At 36.6% G+C, this 24,333-nt stretch overlaps 1 protein-coding gene across 1 annotated transcript in view; it reads right to left on the minus strand.

Moving 5' to 3' along the window:
- The window catches only part of RBPJ (recombination signal binding protein for immunoglobulin kappa J region), a 60,642-nt gene that overhangs the window by 9,579 nt on the left and 26,730 nt on the right, over positions 1-24,333 (minus strand). Inside the window, exons 2-8 of the mRNA XM_082281896.1 lie at positions 18,590-18,628; positions 15,130-15,225; positions 8,244-8,409; positions 6,941-7,115; positions 5,312-5,449; positions 4,985-5,097; positions 2,719-2,859 (exon numbers count right to left, since the gene is read on the minus strand). Coding sequence (XP_082138022.1) covers positions 2,719-2,859; positions 4,985-5,097; positions 5,312-5,449; positions 6,941-7,115; positions 8,244-8,409; positions 15,130-15,225; positions 18,590-18,628 — 868 coding nt within the window. The remainder of the gene's footprint in view (positions 1-2,718; positions 2,860-4,984; positions 5,098-5,311; positions 5,450-6,940; positions 7,116-8,243; positions 8,410-15,129; positions 15,226-18,589; positions 18,629-24,333) is intronic.

Raw genomic sequence — 24,333 nt, forward strand, 5'->3', positions numbered from 1 at the left:
TTTTCAACAGTGACCATAATTTGTCTAGATTCCTACTATAGGAATAGTATACACATGCTGTTTCCCTGGTCTTTGTCTTCTGATCCAAAATAAAAAACCCAGATAAAACAGGATTTCTCTCCTGACATTGGCCGAGTTTATCTTCCAATGTGATTTCACCTACCAAAGCGCGGTAACAGCCTGATGTGCAATTGACCAGATTTTATTCAACAAGTATAAGCAGCAGCTACCTCCTCCACAAAGAGGATTCAGGACAGGGGGTTGTCCTTTTATCTAACTACTACCCATGTGGAAAGTTCAGAGCTCTTATTAGACTGGGCTCCATGAGTGCTGCTGAAACTGAAGTGTGGTAGTGTGGGGTATGCCCAGCCCCCGCCCTGGAGGCTCATCTGCTGAGATAAGGAGACTGCCTAAACCTCCCAGCAGAACTCCCCTGGAAAGGGAGCTACTCTTCAGTTACGGCAAGAAGACGACAAACCCAGAATCCCCTGGGAGACCCTATGCAGATCCTTTGTAACCCATTGGCCCTTATCTTCTGACATCCACCCCCTGTATCCCTATAAAGCCAGCCCCCTGCCCCTGTGAGGGCAGAGAGAGCTTGTCCCTGGCTCCCCTTCGCTGAACCAATAAAGCTGCCTTGTGCAGAACAGCTACACGGGCCGCTCGTCTCTCTCTGGTCTGGCCTGGAGGCTGCCCTGCAGAGCTCAGCAATCACTAAAGAGCTGACAATCACTAAAGAGCTGACAGCCTCTGCACGGGCCCTCCTGGCCAGCAGCTGATGGAAGACACTGGGCCTCAGGAAGACGATCTCTTTTGGGACCATCTCTCCGGAGCGGTCACAGCTTCCTCGGTCAGAGCTACTGACTCCTCACCAGCTGTCATATGGTAGGACATCCTGATAGCCCCACAGGCAATTCCAGGATGCTGAACTAAGGCAGCTGTCAGAAAAGCAGGAGTTGCTTCTTCATTCAGCGTTTCCCATACAGTACTCTGACAATGATTAAATAGCAGGCTAATCCTGAGTTACTGCAATTCACATTTCACAGCTTTCTCTTCTAAATGATAGTGATACCTTAGATTTTAGCTTTTATATTTTTCAGAGCCTGTATTGCCTAGTATGTAACGCTGACACTTCATATAGCCTGTTAGCTACTGTTCTCACATTTAGGTTAGACATAACAAATCCTCTCTGGGGCCTGAAGTCAAGGACACCTTGCTGTCTCAGGCCCTGAAATATGCAAACTGAGCCTCTGGACAGGGGGAGCAAACTTGGGGCAATTACATCATTACTTGAAATTATAATTGGAAAATTAACCCTGATATGCAAATGGACCAAACTTATAAAAGTGTGAGAAACTCATGACCCAGGGTCCATCTTGGGTGGAGCTGCTTGGAGGCTTTTGACTCCCAAGGTGTACCTTTGAAGGCCCTTAAAATAAATACCAGTTTTTATTCTCTTTTTCTTGTCCAGCCTCTGTTTTCAGGTAGCCATTTCAAGGCATTAATAGTCCATTCTCCTTTACGAGAATATATATTGACAGATACGTATTTCTGCTGTGTGCAGTGGGTAGAAACAACAGATCTAGTCCCTTCTGAACCACAGGTCATGAATATGTTACTGAAATAGGAACAAAGCTTCTCATACTCTCTTTCCATTATCCCAATTCAGGAGAGAATTCAACTGAGTCTTTACCAAGCCTTCCTGTCCCTTCCCTTAAATTAAGGGAAATCCTAAATGTTAGATTCTAATTTCCTATCTCTACTTTTCTTACTCAAGAAGGTACAGCTGTTCTGAGGAAGTCCTGAATCTTTCCCAAGCATGGCCATCTTCCTGGAGCACAGCATTATCTCTCAACACCCTTTGTTACTTGAGCTGCCCCCAAAATATTTAAAGAAAATTGCAATACTTAGGTAATCCTGAACTTGGCCAAAGTCTTCACAGAGTCATAGAATATTCTGAGTTGGAAGAGGCCCACACGGGTCATCAAGTCCCACTCAAGTAAGGACTGACCCTGTTCAGGGATTGAACCCACCACCTTGTTTTTAGCACCATGCTCTGACCAGCTGAACCAATCTCAGTGTCATTGTTGGCCTGCTAGGAATTACCATGTAGAAGTGCTACAAGCATGTTTGTACATACAAGAGACATAAAACCCGATGTTCTTCTCCACCTGGCTGGAGAAAAAATATTTCTGAGACAGTTATATTCTTTACGAATCAAATTTCTGTGGCTTCTCAAGTTACTGTGGGTAACTACCACAGCTGTCTATGCTTACACTCTTAGCCAAGAGCAACACATGGCATCTCTACTGAGTTCATAATGAAACAATACTATCATCAACTGTATCACTTCCTATTTGCTGTAACCTAGAAATGGACACACAAATAAGTGGTGCAGCTCCACTGGCATATACCAACATGTTAAACCACAGTATCATGATCACATGCACAAGTTTCTAGTGTGTTTCCTTTTTCTCCATTGGAGAAACCAGAATTCATTTTCCAGACAGACATGGAAGAAAATTATGAGGACAGAAAAACAGATTTGGAAAGGCACAGATAACAATTCGTTGCTTTTCATCCTCTCTTTTCAAGACAAAGTATTAGACCCACATTCAAAACCTACTACAAAAATGGCATTCATACATATTTTGGGAGTATTTGGGAAAACCGTGCAACCATGCTTCTCATCTGTTGAAATAGTTTTAAACAACTTACTTGAAATTGGATTATTCTCTCCTGGGAAAGGCACAAATACATTCTCTCAGTGTCTTTAAGGTAAAATGCACATTTATGGAGCTGTGATACTGGATCATCTGCATCCAATAATGCCGTTTGTTTATCTACTTTTCGAATTATCTGTGATGAAAATTGTACACATATATTTAGGACATACATATAGTCAGTAAAGGAAGTGAAAAGTATTTTTTTTAACATTTCCATGCTTCTCATTTTGATACCAACGTTAGATTCATAGTTCATAGTGCCTTTGAAACAAGAATGACACTGAAGCCACACTCAGTACTACTACAATGTGCTGCATGCATAGATATTTTATCTATTTTTGCTCAAGGAGTGGGGGGAAAATATTGAAGCTTCAGCAAAATCTGCTTTTGTCCCATTTGCTGGTGTAAAAGAGCAATTATTATATTGGTATCTTCAATCACTAATTACTATTCTTAGTAATTAATATGCTTCTACAGAAGCTTTCACCACTGATAGGATCAACAACATTCTGTGGCAAACTGATTGCTGAAGGAGAATAATTAAAATAAGGATTAACTAAAGATACTGAGATGTCCTTAAGTAGAGTTTTGGAAACAACAATCAGAACATATCTTAACAGCTGGTCATTAAATATTACTTAAAGACAACTGCAAAGAACAACTGTTCCTTACATCTGGCACCTCAGTGAAAAAAATATCTGCTGACTTAATTCAGATCTGTTTTACCAATTTATTTCTAAAAGTCAAAAGCTATTCCCTTAGAGAGTGAAAATCTGTAGCTCATAGTTTTAACTCAACTCCTAGAAAGAAGTTTAATGCTTTATGCAACACTACTAGATGCAGCAGCCGAAGTGCCTGAATATTTCTAAGCTGACAATCAGAAAGCCAACTATGTCCTCTGCAACATCTAATGATAATGAAGAGTATTATTAGCAATATAAATTTAAAGGTTAACTTTTTTCTTCTAAGTTCTCTGCATTTGCTTATAATATATCTGCAAGTTACCTTTTAATTGCATCACCTTCCATCAGTCCTGTAAGGCAGTATGACAAATGTTTCCAATGGCAAACAAAACAGGAACCTTTAGCCTGATTTGTTTTAATCTATTTCTACTTACAAATAAGGTTTCTGGAATAATAAATGATGGCATCTCTTTTCAGCAATAAGAAAGTATTAACATGAAGCCCACAAAAAAGTGACATCCTCTTACTGCATTTCATGTGCTTGAACCACATCAGTAGTGTAACCAGGTCTGGATTTTACTGTCAAACAATGTGATTTAAGGGAAACAAAAAAAAAACCCAGTGAAATTTTTATTCTGTACCATGTACGCTGAGCAGGCTATTATCTTTTTTTTTAGCCAAGTTTGGTATTGGGAGAGAATTTCTCATTACAGTCCTAGCAAAATAAGTCTGGGAAGAGGAACAAAAGCCTGACTCCAGGAAGGCTGTTTTTATATTGGCGCATTCTAAAGATGGCTTCTACCTAAAGTTGAATTAGCAGAGCCTTGTATGAAGCTCATAATAAGCTGACAAGCCACAATTTCACAGAAGATCTCATATGAAGCACTGTTGATTATTAATCCCATAAAATTCCACTTAGGCTGGCATTAAGAGCATAAAACAGGAAAAAAAAAAAATCTATAATTACACTTAACCATATTTACAAAAGCCAGTACTGTTTATCCAGAAGTAATTTTTTTTTTTTGTTCACGAACCTTAACTGATTATTCCAAAGGCAGTTCCCATGTTTCAGACTTAAAACAAATATTATTAATAAATATGAAAAAAATGTTTTTGCAAGCTGGTACTAATATCATGTATCCTCAGGAGTACATAGAAGTGCTTTTAGATTCAAATCAGTCAAGCATTTTTAAAGCTGTGCTGGAACTCAACACATGGAACAGTCCTACTGGCTACTAATATTTTGCTCATCTATCGATATCAATATTTAAAGCATTTTGGAACAGGGGAATCTACAATACTGTTTTTAAAATAGACAGATTAACCGATTTTGGCAGGCTTGAATTCTGAAAAATTCCCTATGCTTATTTTACAAGTTGTTCTTTGTTTACAGAAATAATCTGCAGATACAAAAATATGCTTTCATTAAAATAAATGCCATTTTCCATATAAAACATGTATTACCCAAAGGCAACACACAAAGCCAAAAACTGTAAACATTGCAAACCCAGCTATGGAATTACATTAAGTTGCCATCTATAAATTAATTACAGCATTGGAGAAATTAAACTGTACCAGTCTCGGGAGTGCCATGCCAGTAACTGAGCATACAAGTTTGACAGTCTGCCCATAATGAATGTAGCCATCTCTCACTGTGAATTCTTCTCCTTCTGATTCATCATCATCCACTGCATGAAACAGGAATTTTCAGAATTAGTTGTTTTAATCACTGTTTTTCTTGATAGGAGATACATTTAACATCATGCTATTACATCAAATATACACTCAGTAACAAAACAAGTCTGCATATGGGCAATTAATATGGAGGAAAAAATGTAGGATGCTTTTTTGTGAGGATGAATAAAAGAGTGAAAAAAAATTCACAGAATTGCTTTTACTTACAGAGGTGAATGTAAAACGCTCCCCACTGTTGTGAACTGGCATGGAAATTACCACCTTCTACGTGCAAATATCTGGTGCTAACTGTTTGGGATCGAAGTCTATTAAATAGTGCCACTTTTGTCCCTGATGCAATACATACTGCAAGGAACACATACAGACTTGAGATTATAAATTTACTTCATTATTACATAGAAAAGTAAAAAAAAGTCACAAATAACATAAACTGAAGAATACTTGAAATCAAGACATAATTATCAAATACTGGTTAATTTAGAAAATATTTATATTTGTGAAAGACCAAAAATAGTCTTAAAGTTATGAGTGCAATAACATACATAGTGTCTGTTCTCCAAAGGCATGCTAGCTTACAGAATTTTGCCACTTAGCCAAATGGGCCAGTGCTTGCCAGCTGAAAACTGTTCATAGTTCTCCAACAAGTGATTATTTAAGGAGAAGCTTTAGCTTGCCCTTGTGAAGTACTTAAGACAACTTTCAGCAATCATTTGAAGAATATTTCAAATATAAAGTATTCTTACAATCACAAGCAATTGAAAGGAAGACAGATGTAACTATGTCAAATTATAACCATGCAACTTGAAATGTTCTCAGATCTGATCTTACTAATAATTCAAAAGAGAGAAATGTAAAGTTTGCTCCCCTAAAAAAACCAGCAATTATAATTTTGCCATCAGAATGGGAATGTTGTTCTACTTGGTTCATATTTACTATTGAACATTGCTTGTTTCATATTCACTGTCCATCAAAACTATCTGTCTGAATACAAATTCAACAGTGCATACTCTGAGCCCACGGGCGTGAACTGCACAGCAACAGATTGCCTTTAGTCATGTGCCAAGCTAGCGGCCCCGAGATCCACATTCCATAGGTGAATGGGTTCCAGCCCAACACAGATGGAAGAGCCTTTTAAAGCACTAGTGAAGAGAGAGAGAAAAACAAACAAAAAAAAAGGGTATCTCTTGAGGTGCTCCAGTGGTATGTAGGCAAAAAACGTTGGAGGAAAAGCAAAAACGTTCCCAATTATACAGTAGCACCAGAGATATTATTAGTTGAAAAACACGGTAAGCAAATAAATCTGGGTGAAATATCACCATACAGATTTCTTAAACGACTACTTAAAATGAACCATGCAAAACAAAAATAAGAACAACATGAAAATGGCATGAGACAGTAAGAAGGTGGCTGTGATGTGACGAAGTGCAGTTTGGGTAACATTTATCACAATCTGAAAGCAATCTCTTTGATACTGATCAAAACATTCTAAGCACCAGACTGTGGCAGTTAAAGAGATCCAAAAGCTTAGAAAGCTGAGGTAGAACATTCTTTATACATCTGTCTACATGAATTCATTCCTCAGAGTACATGGGGGTTTGAGTGGGCCTTTTTTATTTACTAAATAATTAACCGTGACTGCATAAAACTCAACAGGGTAACCTATTTATATGAGAACATTTAAAAACACACTGATGCGTACAGTTCTGAAATACAGCTAAAAATCAAAAGTTGAAAATTTCGTTGTATTTCCTTTGTAGTCAGACCTTAGAATACGTAACAAAAAATTAGTAGGAAACAAAATTAATTGCTACATAAAGAAAAAACTGAAATACTTACAGTCTGCATTTTTCAGTGACTGTTTCTTTTTAGAAGGCTTGGAGATGACTTTGATCCGTTTACTGAGGAACACACCGATGTCATCACTATTGCCATAGAACATTTTTACCGATAACATGAAGTGCTTTCTCTTGTCTGAGTCTGATATGTATAATGTTTTGGCAGTGCAATAATTCTGTAGGTGAAAATATACTGTGGTTTCTTCTTTGAAGTCAACCCAGTTCAATAAACTATGCATATTTAATTATGAATGAATTAGGAAAACTAATACAATAGGTTTCTAAAACAGATGAGAAACTGTTTTTTCTATCTCTTCCCTATGCATTTCTTTATGACTACTGTTTAGCTTTGTGAAGTGTTGCACCCAACCTCATTACTCTATGATCATTCTAAATACCCTCACCTGAACTGGAAAACATGATTGGAGACCCTAACTGTATCAAAGCCACCTCTGAGGGGCCAAGAGCACTACTAAAAATTACATTTGATTAGGGCTGTACAGACAGTACACTGGGCATGCACAAGGAACCGCCTGTGCAGAAAATGTGTTGAACTAAACTTTTCTTGAAAGGATGGAAAATGATTGGGTTTTGAAACACAAGGAAGTTACCTTTGGCTAAGTGTTTATGCTAGGCAACAACAGAAATAAAAAAAAAAAATCTCATAAGGAACTTCAATTATTCTTTTCCTATTCAGCATTATGAAGCATTTCTAGTAGACTGTGCTGAAAATACTACGTAGCTATAAAATACTGCTTAATGAAACAACGAGGCAAAATGAACACTTTTGCTGCTAGTTCTACTCCAACTGTTTAAGTCATCACAAATATATTTTTAAAAAATCTTTTAAGGTAAGCAATTTACACCACTGTAAAAAATAATCTACTAAATTTTTAAGATGCTACTTCAGTTGTATTTTTAGGCAAAGGGACTTAATATTTCTAGCAGCAGATGTTTTGATACTGCCTTGATCAGATTATCCACTCATGCAAGCCAAGGAAGGGGACAGAGAGTTTGGGCCAGAAACCATATTTTAGTTAGCCACTGATGGCTACCAAACCTAACAATTTACTGATTCTGCATTAACAATCTACAAATTAAAGGGTACCTTGCTATGACCCTATGAGCCAAATCCAACTTTTCAATTGTCCTAAGTATTTTTGAGGGATTTTTTTTAACAATTATGTAATGCCTAGAGTGTAAGAAAAAGTTTCAAAAATAAGCAAGGGCATTCCTTGAAACATGCACCATGTAGCTATAACATCCTTTGCAGTTATCTGAGTGGTTTATTACAGTTTTTCTACCTTTCCTTCCAAGTTCAGCTGCTGCATTTCTTGGTCACTGTTTCCTATCCCAATAAAGGCGCATGGTTGTGATTCCTGCTCAGTGCAACCATCCCGCTCCATTTGCTCTTTTTTTTTCTTCCATCCACTGCCCATGAGATACACACATGGAGGAGGACAAAAGAATCTGAAAATGAAGAACACATTATAGAATTACAGTTTTCCAGATAAACAAACTGATATGTACCCAATGCTTTTCCTACACACTCTGCACTTGAGCTTATACAGGCATGCCCTTCATTTGTCTTGAAGATTTTCTAAAATGCAAATTAAAAAAGAGAAGAAAAAAAAAAGAAGAAAAAAGCAAGGAAAAACAGCAGTAGCTGCAGTGTCACTGAGAATCTTTCCTGTTCAATACATGTCAGGTAATAGTCTGCATCTTTATAAAACGCTTTCTACCTTAAAAAGAGATTCTGAAAGAAAGGAAAAAAAGGCCTCAAAAGTTATTACAGTCTTTTGCTTTTGCAGGTGCTTAACATGATGGAGCAATTAATACACATAGAACAGTTCCACAAACTAATTTAATGGACAACTGCTGACTACAATTCCTAAACATTTAAGAGTTTGGTCATAAGCAAGGAGGGAGGTGATTCCATCCATGCATAAATCTCTCCCAAGTTTTTAAATGGAACAGACGATTTTTTATCTTCATCAGTATGTGTAAAAAATAAGGCCTAGTTTTCAGCAGCACTGACTGTAATCAGTCTAGATGTTACTTACAACAATACATTCAAAATTAACTTCAGCATTATAGTACAATGCATTGGTCTTGAAGTTTCTGCAAATTGTTAAAGCCCAAATCCTGAAAAGGTTTGGCTTTAGCTAGCAAACAAGCTGCTGGCTTTTTATCATCATTTCACTATGATCAAAGATATAAAGCGGAATGAACACCTCCAGTTGTGAGGCAGCTAAGGAGGCATGTAAAGGAGGGGAACATGAAAAAGTTTCTAATATTTTATTTACTTCAATTTGGAGAGTAGTGTTGTAACTTGCCACTTCTAAAACCCAACGACTCCTACCTTACAGGTGAGGGTTTTCTGACTTTGCTTTTTATTTTTTTTAATTGGGCTTGGGACACCTGAATTCCAGGCAAGGGGAGCAGGCTCCATGCCGGGATAGCAGCCAGTTGTGCCACCCGCAGGCTGCTGCAGTGGTGAGCAGGAGCTGTCAGGGCAGGGGGGTGAATGGAACTGTGGGCTCCGAGTCATGGAAAATTATCAGAGGATAAAATTATTCAGTTTCTGAAGTATCTGTGGGAGTGCTGGGCAAGAGAGGCCAGGTCACCGGTTGGTCTTGATGATCCAAAAGCTCTTTTCCATTGTAAGGTATTCCTACTTCTATTAAACACCATTAATGGATGCGCGCGCGCACACACACACACACGTGTGAGTGGAAAGGAAGCAAGAGGATAAGCAGGACTCACATTTTTATTAGGCTGGTGAGGGCAATGATGGCGCCCAAGTACTGCAGGGAGCAAAGGAGAGGCCTACGCTGCTTTCCATCCCAGATCAGGGAATCGTGGTACTGGTCCTCTACAAACAGTACTTTTCAATTGGGGATTATGAACTGACTCCAATGTTAGAAAATGCAATTTTATGGGGAAGAAATTTTCAAGTAACAGATGCATTTATTCATGAGTTGATCTTTTGGAAACAAACTGAGATTGCCAGAAAATGCACACCATGTATCTAGTCAGCTTCTGAATCCTCAAACTGAAATGACAATACAAGATCCTTTCAGTGTTAACGGATATATCCCACTAATTTGCATCAGCTATAAGAGATTCCTGATGAAGAAGTTATACATAGATTAAAAATTAGTGTCAACCTTTATTAACAAAGCAAGGCTTTGCTAAAAAAAGCCCAAACCAAACAAAACCAAACCAAAAATCCAACAAATCCCTTCTATTCCAAGTAATATTACACCATAAAGCCCATGACACATTTACCTTTATTCTTCTTGTACTCTTCTGTATTTATCTTACTCATTAGAAAACAAGAAAAGAATCCCTAATTTTTTCATATCCTTTCTAATTCCAGCTTTATGCTAAACCAAGTCCTTTGAATAACTAGAGCCACTAGATGGCAATGAAGACCTGTAAAAAACAAGGTGCAACCCTCTGATGAAGAGAAAACAAGCTACAACAATTAAAGCACTCTTAAAATCAGAACACAGAGAACAAGCTTTGAAAACTTACTGAACAAAAAAAGAAACTTTTAAAGCTGATAAAATTTTAAGTTTGGTTAAAACTACAAACATGAAGAAAGGGTCTGGACACTCACAAGTTCAATGGGTTCTCTTATGTATCTACCTCTTTTCCCAGCCTTCAGGCATAGACAACTACAGTCTTGGGGCTTTCTAACGTCATATTTACAGTTCCAGAAACTCATGTATAGAAGAGATTAGCTATGAATATTCTATCCAATACAGAAAAAGTGAACCAGGTTTGAACTTTGGAAACACTATATTAAATCAGATAATCAAAGGAGAAAACAATATTCCTTCAGTCAATTCAGGCCAATCAATACAGAAAAAATGTGGCACTTCAAGTAGAGAAGCTACTCTAACCAAACTTGCCAGAAAGCAAGGGCTTGAAGTGAAATAAGATCAGCCTGTGTTACTTCTACCTAGTTCTGATGCACTCAGAGCTCTCCTCAAACCACAGGTTTCTGTCACAAAGGTTTGCTTTTTCAGATCATCCAAGTCATCCCTGTGTTCATCTTACAGAAGTCTTTGCCTTCAGGAGAATTCACATGTACTAGCTAGTTATTTTATTTCCAGAGTGACTTTAGAAGGGAAGTTTCTCCTTTGTATTTCTTGGTCAATTCCAAGATGGTCAAGCAGGAGGTGTGTTTGTCAACTACCCACATTGTTCTGAGAATGAAACTGCTCAGCAATCTTCCTTCATAGGAGATGAAAAAATTAACCACATCCACAAAAGAATTCAATGTGAGAACAAACAAATGAAAAATCATTAGGTACTACAGTGCTAAGGACGAAGCAGTGGTGCCAAGGGGTAAGCCCTGGAAAAAAGCTGTGCTTTCAATACCAAATTTTATCCAGAGGACAGGCACATTCAGTACAGCAAAGGGAAGTATTTGATCAGAAGTTATAGGAGCTCCTTCACTCACAGCTGTAAAACAAGACGCAGCTACAGCATTCTCATGCTAACCACCAGTGATCATGTATGAACTCTGAACAGCACAATCAATCTGGCTCACAGTTTTTTGATGAACTATGCCTTGGATTCCAAAACACTTCAGTCCTTTAAACTGCTGAATGCTCACATTGTTCAGACTTTCAAGAAAGAAGTCTCAGTGAATGGTAAATATGGAAAAAAATACAAGAAGCATAAGCCAAACACCCACACTCATCAGGACTAAACAGCACCTGAGTCTCTTATCAGCTGAAAGCCTTTGAAAGGTGACAGTCATGCAACAGGAAACATCAGGCACAAAGTCTTAAATTCAACTAAAGCCCAACCCTGAGCTTCTTACCTCCCAGCTTCTTCGTTAAGCTAAAAACCATTAATTTTGTGAAGTACAAGGCTGGTAAGAAGGATCGACTCAAAAAAGTCAACTCCTTTCATACCTGTTAAAAGTATTGAAAACTCTCAAACTTACCTAGAAAGTCTGCATCCATGCACCTGGAAGAGTGTTATTGTGATGCCTATTTAAACCAGACCACACTACATGAGATCTGCACCATCTACAGTGAGTTTTTAATGGAGTATTTCACCATCTAGTAACCCTCATCAAAACACTAAAAGGTAGTTATCGTGCTAACCTTTTAATTATGACATGCAAAGTTTGTTAATGGCAAGTATTTTCCACAATCTTGCGACAAGTAAGATTTAAATAAAGACTGGAACAAGAGGTGGAATTTCAGCTATGTTTTTGGGTTTTTTTAAGTTCTATATTTACTTGCAAGAGATGTCAAATTTAAGAAAGAATCTGTTTTGTAACTTGAATTCCTAGCTACAAAAGTAATGCAAGTTAAGTAATTCTTTAAGGTTCAAAAATTAACCAGAGTATATCTATGCCATAATGAAGTCCCATGGAAAACAGGAAGTTTCTCCATAAAAATTGGTATGAAATACGTTTCTTTCTATAAAAAAGATGTATGCAAACCAACTCACTTCAGAAATGGCAGTGAATGTAAAAATGATGAAAACTTGACTGTCCAGTTGCATAAAGCAGCATTAAAACTTTATTAATTTTGCTTACTCCAGAATAAGAAATGAAGAAATAAAGGCCACAACCTGCTATAAACATAGCAGAAACAATTTAAAAACTAAAAAAAAAGAAAAAAAAAAAAGGAATATAATAATTCATCCTTCAGTTTTACTAAGTACCTTAGGCCACACATGGATCCAAGGATTTAATAACTGGCACCTTCCTTTATGCTGATAACCACAGGACATCATTACTGATGCTGACAGTCTGGGAACTAGCAGAACAGTATCAGAGGCAGTTTACATGGTATGTTGAAGCTTAAGAGAAACTAAAATATTTAAACTGAAAAAATGAAACCTTCGTATGTACAGGACAAGAGGAAACAGGCAGAAACTAATGCACAGAAGTTCCACTTGAACACGAGGAAGGACTTTTTTACTGTGCAGTGACCACACACGCAACAGGTTGACCAGAGAGGTTGTGGAGCCTCCCCCACTGGAGACATTTAAGAACCATCTGGCTGCAATCCTGTGCCATGTGCTCTACGTTGGACCAGATGTCCCCCTGTGGCCCCTTCCAACCTGACCAATTTGGTGACTGATTCCACACTTTCATTTCATACCCATACCACAACAGCAATCATTTCAGCATCATACTATTTGATAACCAACAACCAGCTATTTTCACTCCTGATCTCCTTTTCCAAGCTCTGAAGTTCTTTACAGTCATTTGACATGCTTCCATTCTTAAAGAGGTGAATCTGAGATACCCTGCATGAACAAACGCAGCTGTGCTAAGACACTGAACTGCACCTCAAAAAGTGTGGTAAAAGAATGCCTAACTCCTGTTATCAAGCAGTTTACCAAACATTACCACTGCCTAGGTAAGATATGTGCCACAGTAAAGCACCAGGTGAAATATACACATATATTGAATTCAACAGGATTTTATGGCAGTACTATGAAATGCACACAGGAGCTTTCAGAAACCATTACCAAATAACAATTTGAAGCTTTGCCCCGAATCACTGAGAACACTTCTGTAAGTTTTCCAAACAGTAATGAAACTTTTAATAATCAAAATTACATACTTTATCTTTTTATATTCTTCTTTTGATGCAATTTATCCTACAGAATAATGATACACAGGACAGCTTTGCAAAATGTTCCTTATGAACTGGTCTGGCCTCAGGAGAACAAAGTCACAGATACGCTGTTTAGAAAGTCACTTTCTTATCTGCAGGCACTCCCCTCATTTTTAGGGAGTAATACACTTTACTCATCTGCAGTGATGAGTTAACTATGCAACTCTTGAAACACAATCTTGAAAGACAAGATAACAATCAGAGGTTTCTATAGTGTCATGATAAATCTTTTTGGCTATCGAGTTTGCCGCCAAGGGTTACAGTTATCATTTACTGCTAGTATGGCCTGGCATTGCAACCCTTTTGCATTTAAACACAGCAGAGAGCAAGAGGGCCAAACACTTATACAGCAAATACACTGGTCTGCTTTTTTGCCCTTCCTCCTTCACTGACTTCCCACTTGACTCATATCAAGAATTTCAGGAACATCTAAAAAGCACTTTGAGTAAACAATTCCATGGACATGCAGAACCTGCACACTGCCCAAAAGAAAGGATCTGAGAAAGACAGGTAGTCGCAAAATATTGGAAAACAGTTCAAAATATAGTCTGTATCTCTGATTTACAGACATCAGAAACTGTGACTGAGGTAACAACTGAGAAATCTGCAGGTTTAATTATAACATTTGTGTTTTCTAACAGCCTTATACATAAATATCTTAAATCTCTAATCTCAAAGCTATAAAAACATAATGATGCAACAGGACTTACATAACAGTGGTAAAAGAAAGGTTAAAATTTCAAAGTCATTAATGTGCTGAGCATGTGGTCTTTTTGTGGTGAACAAATATTAGTAATACAAAAACTAACCAAATACTGCGTTATTCTAGTGAAATGTCAGATAGAAAAGCATCGCTTAAAATTAAAGAAGGTTGTATTACATCACAGGAGATCTAGAAACCCGCATATGAAGGAGCATCCTAATTGCTTCTACTAGTTATGCAATAAAAACATCACAAAGAGAAGACTCCAGGAAAAGCACCTTTGCCTAAAAAGCATTCATTCTCACATATTTCTCCAGATTCTGTCCCTTAGAAAAGTACCTATAATTGTAACATGTACTGTATTGATTTTTGCAAGGGAATATTTATCATAAATACAGTCATGATTGACCTATCATTCTTTTTAAACCTTTTACAGATGTGATTCAGAAAATTATCTTACTGAGGCTAACAATTTCCCTTCCATATTAATTTGAAATTATTCAAGAAAAAACTCCTCTACAAGTATTCACCATTGATCACTTCATTTACTCCAAAATTAAAATGGAAGGTTTAAAATGAGAGCGATTTTAGTTCAATGGAAGAAAAGCTTTGCCCACAGATACGGAGTCTCTTGGTAGAAAAAGGCATCACTTCATTGAATGCTACATGCCTGTAGCACTTGTTACATAATTAAAAGATTTAGGAGGAAGCATTTTGTTCTTCAGACTACAGGGCAATCTGAGGAATTCTATGAAGTGCTGTGCACCCAACTAGTTTCCCTAGCTCCCAGCTGTAGAAAGACTTCAGTACAACAAAAAAACTTACCTTTTTTCATTCCCATATGATTTCTGCGCAACTTTTGCATGGAGTATTAGCACTGTTTGGTCACCTCGCTCCTTCAGGTAATTTCGCATTGCTTCCCTAAAAATCAAAACACAATATAAACTTTGAAAGTTCTTTTGGTTTTGTTTATAACAAAACAAAGACAGCTTTAGGTAAAAAACCCCGGGACCTGAAATTCCAAAAAGGCCACCATTAACAAAGTCAAGACATGTTTGCTACTGTTTAAGACAATTGTACAGGAAAAAGAAATAACTATCTTGCATGAAACTAGTAATAAGGGGTCTGTGATCATTTACAATTACTACATTTTCTAGAAGAAAAAGATGCTTGTGATGTAAAATCATATCAATGCCAATAACTACACCATGTTTAAAGCTAAATTTCATTAAGCACCATGCCATCAGTATCTGCGTAGAACACATTTTATTAAAGTATTTTCTTCATGACCAATTTAGTATCTCATGATAATGACAAACTGTTTAAGCTTTTAAGCATATGAGTGCAAAGTTTATATACAAGTTCTTTCAGTTTTGAAGATACTAAGAAAACGTTAAATTCTTCAGCACATTGTTTCACCTAGTCTTCTGAAGAAAACATCTACTTCCTGTATACCATCAAGTAAAAAAAAAATTAGTTTTTAAATATGTGTTATTGTTCATCATCACTGTAATTACAGATGAATGCTGTAATTACCTCAAACACGCGAACAACAATTCCTTGAGAGAAGTGAGAGAACAGTAACACCCAGTCACTCTTCTGTATAATAATCTAACTGTTCATTAAGCAGCATGCCAAATTCAACACCCTAGGGATCAGCTGTGCCAGAGTGCTGGCAGGAACACAAGTTCCTGAAGGAGCATTTGTGGGTTGAATGCCCACCAATGCACTCATCTTCAAAGTCATCTACCAGAGAAATAAATTATGAATTTATCAGGAATTTATATGAAAATATAAAACCCTACATAAGAAGGATTTCTCATTTGGTTGTTTGGATTTTTGTCTTTTTCTGTGAACTGGGCCAACTATTGAATTCCCTGAGGACAAATCTAGAAAACCAAACATTTCTAGTGAAAAAATCATGGAAGATAAAAAGCAGTATTTTATTGACTAGACCTTTTCCAAAAGAAATTCCCACACACAGTTTCACAGAGAAAAGCAAGTAGATTGAGCCAGGGTTGGGTTAGACAACAACAACTCATTTTTGCTAATGATGTTTTGCAAATTCTTGTGTTTGTCATGCCTGCATAAGACATGATTAATGTCTAGTGATTAGTCTGCTGCTTTTCTGTGTAAATAGTAGCATATAAGAACAGAGAATAGATTTGAATTGCTGTTTTAAATTTGGACTAACTTGATCTACTTACATTTGACATTGGTAAAACTGATGTTTATCCATGAAAGTACAGCTGGAAGAACTGTCTCAAAGCCCACAGACTTACTTATTTACAGCCATTGTTTAAGAATATATTTTAAACCCCAAAACATAATTCACTGTGAAATTATTATTATACATTTCATTATGATATATATTAGCTGCATTTAAGTTGTTTAAAAACTTTTAATCTGACAATTTGAAATATTATATTAAGAGCACTACCATACATTAAAAACATCTGTCACACTAAAAATTTTTGACTTGACTACTATTAAAAAAACTACTCAAACCCAGCAACCCACACAGAAAACTGCTCGGTGCTATCTAATCTTTATTCAGCATGGTATGAGGAAGAAAATTTGTATTTTCGACTGGTCTGTTTCTACAGCGGATTTGTACAATCCAAGCTCCTGTAAGAACTAGTGATGCTCTCCCTCCAATCCCTCCCACTGATATCTTACATGATGTTTTTCATTATTCAATCTTAAAACTCTTATGAAGCTAGTACTATTATAGTTTACATCTAAAACAACTAGCATAGTATGAACAGAGTAGTGTTGTTCTGCTGGAGCTTGCATGACAATGAACAGATTATTAGTCAAACCCGACTGCCTGTAAACAAAAAACCCACAGCAATTTTCCAATAATTGCACTAAATGCTTTTAAGGGTTTACAGATACATTTTCAGCACTATACAAACAAATAAATCTTAAAAATTTGTGTGACAGTTGTTCAGTTTCAGTAGTTTACTCTTCAGAGGAAAGTTAGGTTGTTTGTTTCCAGCCTCTATCATCACAGGAAAGGTTTTCAAACTGCTGCTTTGAAGGATGGCTGGCATTTCTCACATGCCTACCCTGTATTGAGGAAAGAGCAACTAGCATACCTAGTAGCTAAAAACCTGCATATGAAATTTAGAGTAACTACAGTAAATAGAAAACTTAGTTAAAAACTCTCACTGCACAGTCTTGTTGTTGTTACTCTTTTAAAATCACAGAAGATACATTCTATTTTTGTTCTTTTATTTTAAATCAAAGAAGATAAATTCTATAAGTAACTTCAGGGCTATAGTAACAGGTGTTACTACTCAAGAAGAAAGCAGCTCATTACTTAAAACACGGTATCTTCAAATATCCCTGAAGGCTGGCAAGCCAACAAGAAACCACCGCGTTTGTTAATTACTTTTAAGTCAGTACGGATCAAGTTTGCATTGAAATGAAGTTTAATGATGACAAGCTAACCTAAAACTTATCTAGAAATGCACTGAGACAGATATTCACAACATAAAATGTAAATGCTCCCCCCCATCATGTGCTAACATAAGGTATCATTTCATTCAAAACAGAGACTGTCAGGGTGACAAGGGGCTTCCTCTATCACCACACGAAACTATAAAACAAATGGCACATCCTTTTTTGCTTTCAAGCAAACAGTGGATTTTATAGCCAGGAGCTAATTATAAGCGGCACAGTTTGTGGCACAGAATAATAAATATTTGCATAGACTCTGTTACAGTAATTTGAAAAAGAAGGTGACCACTTAACAGTTTCTGGTATAAATACATCCCAGGCAGGCCAGAAGCAAATCAAGCACTGTACTCCAGTCACTCTAAACACGTTCCAGAATGGATTGCCTTGATAGCTCTATTTAATACTCTGATTGTTTGGTTTTCACCAAAAAATTGGTTCAGATCACTCCTTGACAGCACCGTGTTCAATTCTGGCAGCAAAAAGTGTTACTTTGCATGACCTCACAAGACATTTTTACTCAAGAAACAAATCAGCTCATTCCTGAAGATTTAAAAATAAGCAGATCCACATTGTACTGAATAATCTACAATAACTGATACATGAAGTCAACACCATTTCTAAAAATGCATTTTGAGTTTCATATTAAAAATAAGCCACTGTGTTACAAATTGTACTTCTGGCTGCTGACTGCACATATAACTGAAAAGCTTTGATATTAAAAATTCTGGGGTTATCAACCCACAAATTTTTAACTTAATTTTTCTGAGAATGAAAAGGGTAACTTCAGAAAATTGTTAAATACAGTTTCTTTAATGCTTACCTTGTGAGCCGTTTTGGTTGAGGTCGCTCTCCAAATTTCCTGAAAAAAGAAGCAGTTGCTAATTTAAAACAAAAGTGTTTAGTCATAATTTTACAATGAGATACTATCCTAATTTCACATTTTTTGAAATTTTATTAGAATTTGATGTATTTTCTTTGTAATTTCCCTAGAGAAGATCACTATTAAAATATTAACCACCTCCTTGCAACAGCTTTTCCCACAATGGTAGAGGCTTTTTTTTTATTTCAACACTAGGTAACTTTCTTTGTTGAAGTCACATTTGCTCTGAGAATCACTTTTGAAAAGTTCAGACACCACAAGAATGTAAAGACGCAGAAGATCTTTGCCATAAAATTGACCAGCAGCGCCAACAAGAAGCAGTTACTATAAACATACAGAAATTAACAGACATATCTGTGTTGACAAATCCGTGAATGCTTTCCATCAGGACAATTTCTCAAAAATCTGTTTTTCCTTCATGACTTCTTACAAAAAGGATGACAGCGTTTTCATACATGCCAGTACAGAATTACAGGAAAAATCTCTCCTATGGAATGCAGCCAAGCTTGATCCATAAACAGCCTGCTATACACTCAAATGTTTTTTTGCCATGAAGTGTTTTGAGACAGCTGAACTTCCTTCAGTGCTTCAACACCATTCTTGAGAGAGAGAACACTCTTTACACTAACAAGGTTAAGACTTTCCACTAAAGTCTTTATTTACATAAGACATCAAATTAACACAAGGCAGATACATTTTCATTACCAAAACCATCCTCAGATTAAACCAAAATGGTCAGGTAAAAGATCTGAAAAAAGGAAGGCTGAACCCAGCAATATACATCTGCTAAGCCTGGTGAGGAAGTATGACCACAAGTTAAAACAATGACAAAGACAGGGGGAAAAAACCCCAAGAAACCCAAAACACAAAATGAAAATGTAACACAAAGTCAAGCTTAGCTTAACACCTTTCTGTCTAAAAATAAAGAGGCATAAGAGACTGTGCTTTTGCTGCCAGCATTCACAAATATTTCTGACTTGCCAAACTAATTTTATAGGTGGGCATAACTTTCCCTCTGTGGTTCCTGGATAGGGAAAAGAACCCTTTCCTACTATTGTCCTACAACAGTATTGGAGGCTCCCTAGGACAAGAATTTGATCATTAAGTGATATGACAAGAAATTCCCCTGTTCATGCAATAGATCTCTCCTGGACTCTACAGCAACTGGTGGTGGAATGATTTCATACATTCCAATTTAACTTCAGTAATCCTAGAAATGTACAAATACGTAACTATTACCATTTATATAGTTGAACAAAACAGCACTCTCCTGACAAGGCAGTGACAACATTTAGCAAGTTTTAAAGTTATTTTTCAAGACTTGAGAAATAAGTCTTCTAAAATACTGGCAGTCCACTCTACATAGAGGAATTGAATAAATGACATGAAGCCAAATTTCTTTTCAACTTAAACAGTGAAATAAAAATTTATTTTTCCAACCAGACTTAAGTTCCCTTCATGTTTTACTTTGTTGTTGTTATTATACTGTTCACTTCTCTGACTATATTTTAATTTTAAATGAAACAATGAAACCAGAATTCTCGCTGTGAGATTTGGTTTTATGTATTTTAAATTTTGAGTCCTATTGGACACAAACTTCATTTATATTTTTCTCTGTGGTATGCATGACTGCATTGTTATATCTGTAATGCAGAAAAAATAACTAGAAAACCCAAACAGCTTTGCAGTTTGGCAGCAGGAGAGTTACATCCAAAGCCTTTCTGCTTCTAACACTTATCTTCTCAGGATCTGCCTAGCTTGATGTCCTGAGCACACCCTGTGCCTCCAATTTTCCCTGGATAACTGTATGAGTAGGTGTGCAGTTGCTGTCCTCCCCAGTAGACCCAAGATCATCCTATTTGACAGAGTGTTCAACTGTCTGTGACTCTCTGACTAGACAACAGATTACCTTTAAGCAATACTCTACAAACAACATCCCTATGGATTAGCTCCCTGCTTTTGAGCAGAACTACTGCCTTTGTTTCAATCTCTCTGCACATTTCAATTCACCACAGAAAAAATTAAGAGATGCTTCTCTTGAAGCAAAGAAGGCATTATGCACACAACACTTGTACAGTGGCAAACAGATCCAATCCAAGATGAGGACCCTAGTACACCAGAAACTGCATTAACACCAAAAAACCCTTATAGACAAAATCTCACACTGCCCTACAGCAACGCACACCCTTGCAGAACTCCTGAGTGCAGATCTACTCCCCTTGCACACGCACTTAATTGCTAAGAAGAGTTTTATTAACAAGAGGTCTACACAACACAGCTGCAATTAGTGAAAGAAATAAATTCCATCTTTTCCTTTAGTCAAATCCTGAACATACAACACAGGAGAAAAGTACCAAAATCCCCATTCTTCAGAATCAGAGCTAAAGCACTGAGTCACTCTGGAGAGGCACAGGGCAAACTCTGATCTGATGCTCAGTGCAATACCTCTCTAACTCATATACCAGCTTTCCCCACCTTCCTCCACACAAAATGAAGTTATTTATGTCACTGTAATCAACTTGTGAACACATAAATGCTACCATTAGCAACATGAACCTTTCAAAGAGATGATGTAAATTGGGTAAACCTTTTATTATTCTTTCAATATACATTAGAGAGAGGTAGAATAGGAGGAAATTGCATCTTGATATTTACTCTAAGTCCCATTTTAACCGTTTCTAAATTAAATTCAGCTACTTTGCCTCAATAATGTTATCTTGACAGATGACTGATAGTTATGTACCCTAGCCATAGTGTCAATTAACAGCATTTTCCTGCATCATTACAAAATCATTTCAAATACTCCATAAATATCCACCTCCCTAGCTCAACAGCAATAGTCAAAGAAGCAAGAATTCAAAATTATTAAGAATGAAATAGGAAACAGAAACATGACCATGTCATGGCATTATTCTGCCACACCCTCACAATTCTGAAAACTTGCAGCAGCGGGAAAAAAGTTATCCCAGAGTAATAAAAGTGTGAAAGTCAGCATGAATAACCAATAGTTTCTGTATGCAATTGGCTAAAACTCCAGCCTTCAGTGAGAGTGAGAGAACAAGAGAAAAGTGACAAACAGATGCAAAGACCTAAGAGACTGATAAAAGATATGCAAAATGTGGAAAGTAGACAGTCATTCTCTCCTGTCTCACAGGAACTGGGAAATAAATCTATATCAAAAATTTAATTTTGATTTTTTTTTCTTGCTCTACAAACACAAAACTAAGTTGTGAAGCTTTTCTAGAGAATATTGCGGATGCTGAAAGTAGCAGTCTGATACAGAACTCAATTAGATTCTATTAAGTATGATGACCTTTTTTTTTTACAAACTTGTTCTCAGGAAAACCTAACTATGTTCTACCAGCAGCAAAGAAAATAGCATGAGTTAAAAAAACCCAAACCAGTCTACATTTACCCTGTCTTTCATATTCTTTCCTTACTCATCCATTAGTGATGGCTGGCAGGCATGGACCAGTACATATGCTCCTAAGAACCAGATATATTCCAAAGCAGCAACTGCATTCAGGATGCCAGACTTTCAGTCACACTACAAAACTTAAATATACAAACAAGACACAAAAATTCTAAAAAAAAGAATCATGTGTGTTTTGTTTAATGGTTCATCTGGTTTACTTTTTCTGTATGTTTGCAAACTGATGTAGAGATGTGCATTGACAATACAACCTGAAGGACAGAAAGTATCAGCAACTACTACTACACAGAAGAAAAGAATCTCTAAAATTTTTCTGATGTTAAGACAGATGAAAATGCAAGAAACATATCTATGGTTCTGTACTAAATGACATCCATTGCACAAGCTGTGATTGTTGCTATTTCAAACTTTCATATTTGACTGGCATGTTGAAAAATGAGCCAGTTCAGACATTACAAGGTTACCTGTCAGCTATGACAGAGACTGCAACACACTTCTTGTGTCAGTTTTCACTGGATTTCACTGTTCTGGAATTTCTTTTTATATTCAGTATTTTTATTTATGAATAACAAATATGTACAAGCGAGGAAACTAAAAATGTATCATAGTTCTATTCTTACAGTGGTTATTAGACAAGATAAATATATATAAATTGAAGTCTTAATTACAGGTTATATATCATTATATCTAAATGCTCCCCAAGTTTCTTAAATTTCCTGCATTTTTAAAATTTTACTATCCAAGACTAAGTGCTCTTTCAGGTGTCCTGTATTGGGATTCTAGACATTCAGTCAAGTTGCTATTTCATTCACATCAGTTCAAGCTGTGCTCCATTAGTATTCCCTAACACACCGTACTAGAAACATGAGCAAGAGCATTAGCCACACCATAATCACTTGCTATTGGAGCAAGTTATACTTGTCCTAATAATTCTTTTCCCAGTCCTGGTTTGTTTTTTTTTTTCCAACCACCAGTTAGTATTCTATTATTTCCTGTGTTTTGACTTCTGATGCTTTGCATAAATTAATTTCACTCCCACATTTTGCACTGTAGGCATAACTCTTTCTTCAACGTCATGTTCCAAATCATTCTTTTCAAGTCCATACTTTTCATTTAACAAGTCCCAGTTCACGTATTAGAATTCTTTTGCCCATTCACAGAAATGGAAGGGAACATATTCTTTCTCCTTTTATCTCTTTACTGCCCTTCAAGTAAGAAGTTAACAAGTGAACTACCAACTAATCTTATCAGTACAGTAGATAGTTTTACTCAAACTTTCAATATTCTCAGGTTAGGTAAACACATGGCACAATACACAGGATAAGTTTCTAATGTTTTCAGACAATACAGAATGTGAAATCCTATTTGGAATTCCTAGCTCAGATACAATATGTACTATAAATTTCTATGGCTGCAGGAATACGAATTTTCACTGTTTTCAGCATCAGGAGCACAAAGACATACACAAAGAAAATCTATCAGTAGTTGTATGCCTTTACTCATGTATGCCAAACTTTTTTTTTTGTTGTTATTCAGTCTTATTTTCTGGACATAACTGTTTAGCTGAATTTTTTTATTCAATGGTTCTATGCGTCAAGTCAACTTTGGATGGAAAAATAAACAAATGAATATTAACCAAAACAGCTCTGCCATTTTCAAGAAAAAGAATTATGAAAAAAAAATCTCTACAAAAATCACATGCTATCCTATCTTCAACTCTGACTGAAGATCTATAGTCACTGAACAGCTCTAGCATCCTCCTGCCTGGAATATGAACTTCAAATTTTTCCGGTACTGGTCTTCAGCCACAAACATCCTTTTAAACAGTCCCTGAGAAAGATCATTCACCTTTATATACTGAGCACAGAAGCCTTAAAAAAAAAAATGTCCACAACATACAAACAGATACAAACTTCAGCAATTAGGTATTCTATCTTCACTTGGCCTATGGACTGATACAGTTTTTGGCATCTAGTCAGAATAGCATGGATCTTTCTGCAAATGGTCTCCAGAAAAGCAAAAAGCAAAAGGGAGTTGTCAAATTTGACTACAGCAGAAAGAACAGCTGAGCAGAAAGCGAGCGTGTTGGAGAGGCCAACATGGGGGAGCAGCAGAAAGCACAGACTAGGAATGGGAAGATATGAGCTGCAATCTAAGACTTGCTAAATGAAAAACATGGACCTGAGACCACTGTGGGAAATGGGGTACCCGAAAAATCTGTGGCAAGGCAAAACATTCAAATTTAACTCCA

The sequence above is a fragment of the Coloeus monedula genome (assembly GCF_965178545.1).
Source record: "Coloeus monedula genome assembly, chromosome: 5".
In the NCBI taxonomy this organism is placed as follows: domain Eukaryota; kingdom Metazoa; phylum Chordata; class Aves; order Passeriformes; family Corvidae; genus Coloeus; species Coloeus monedula.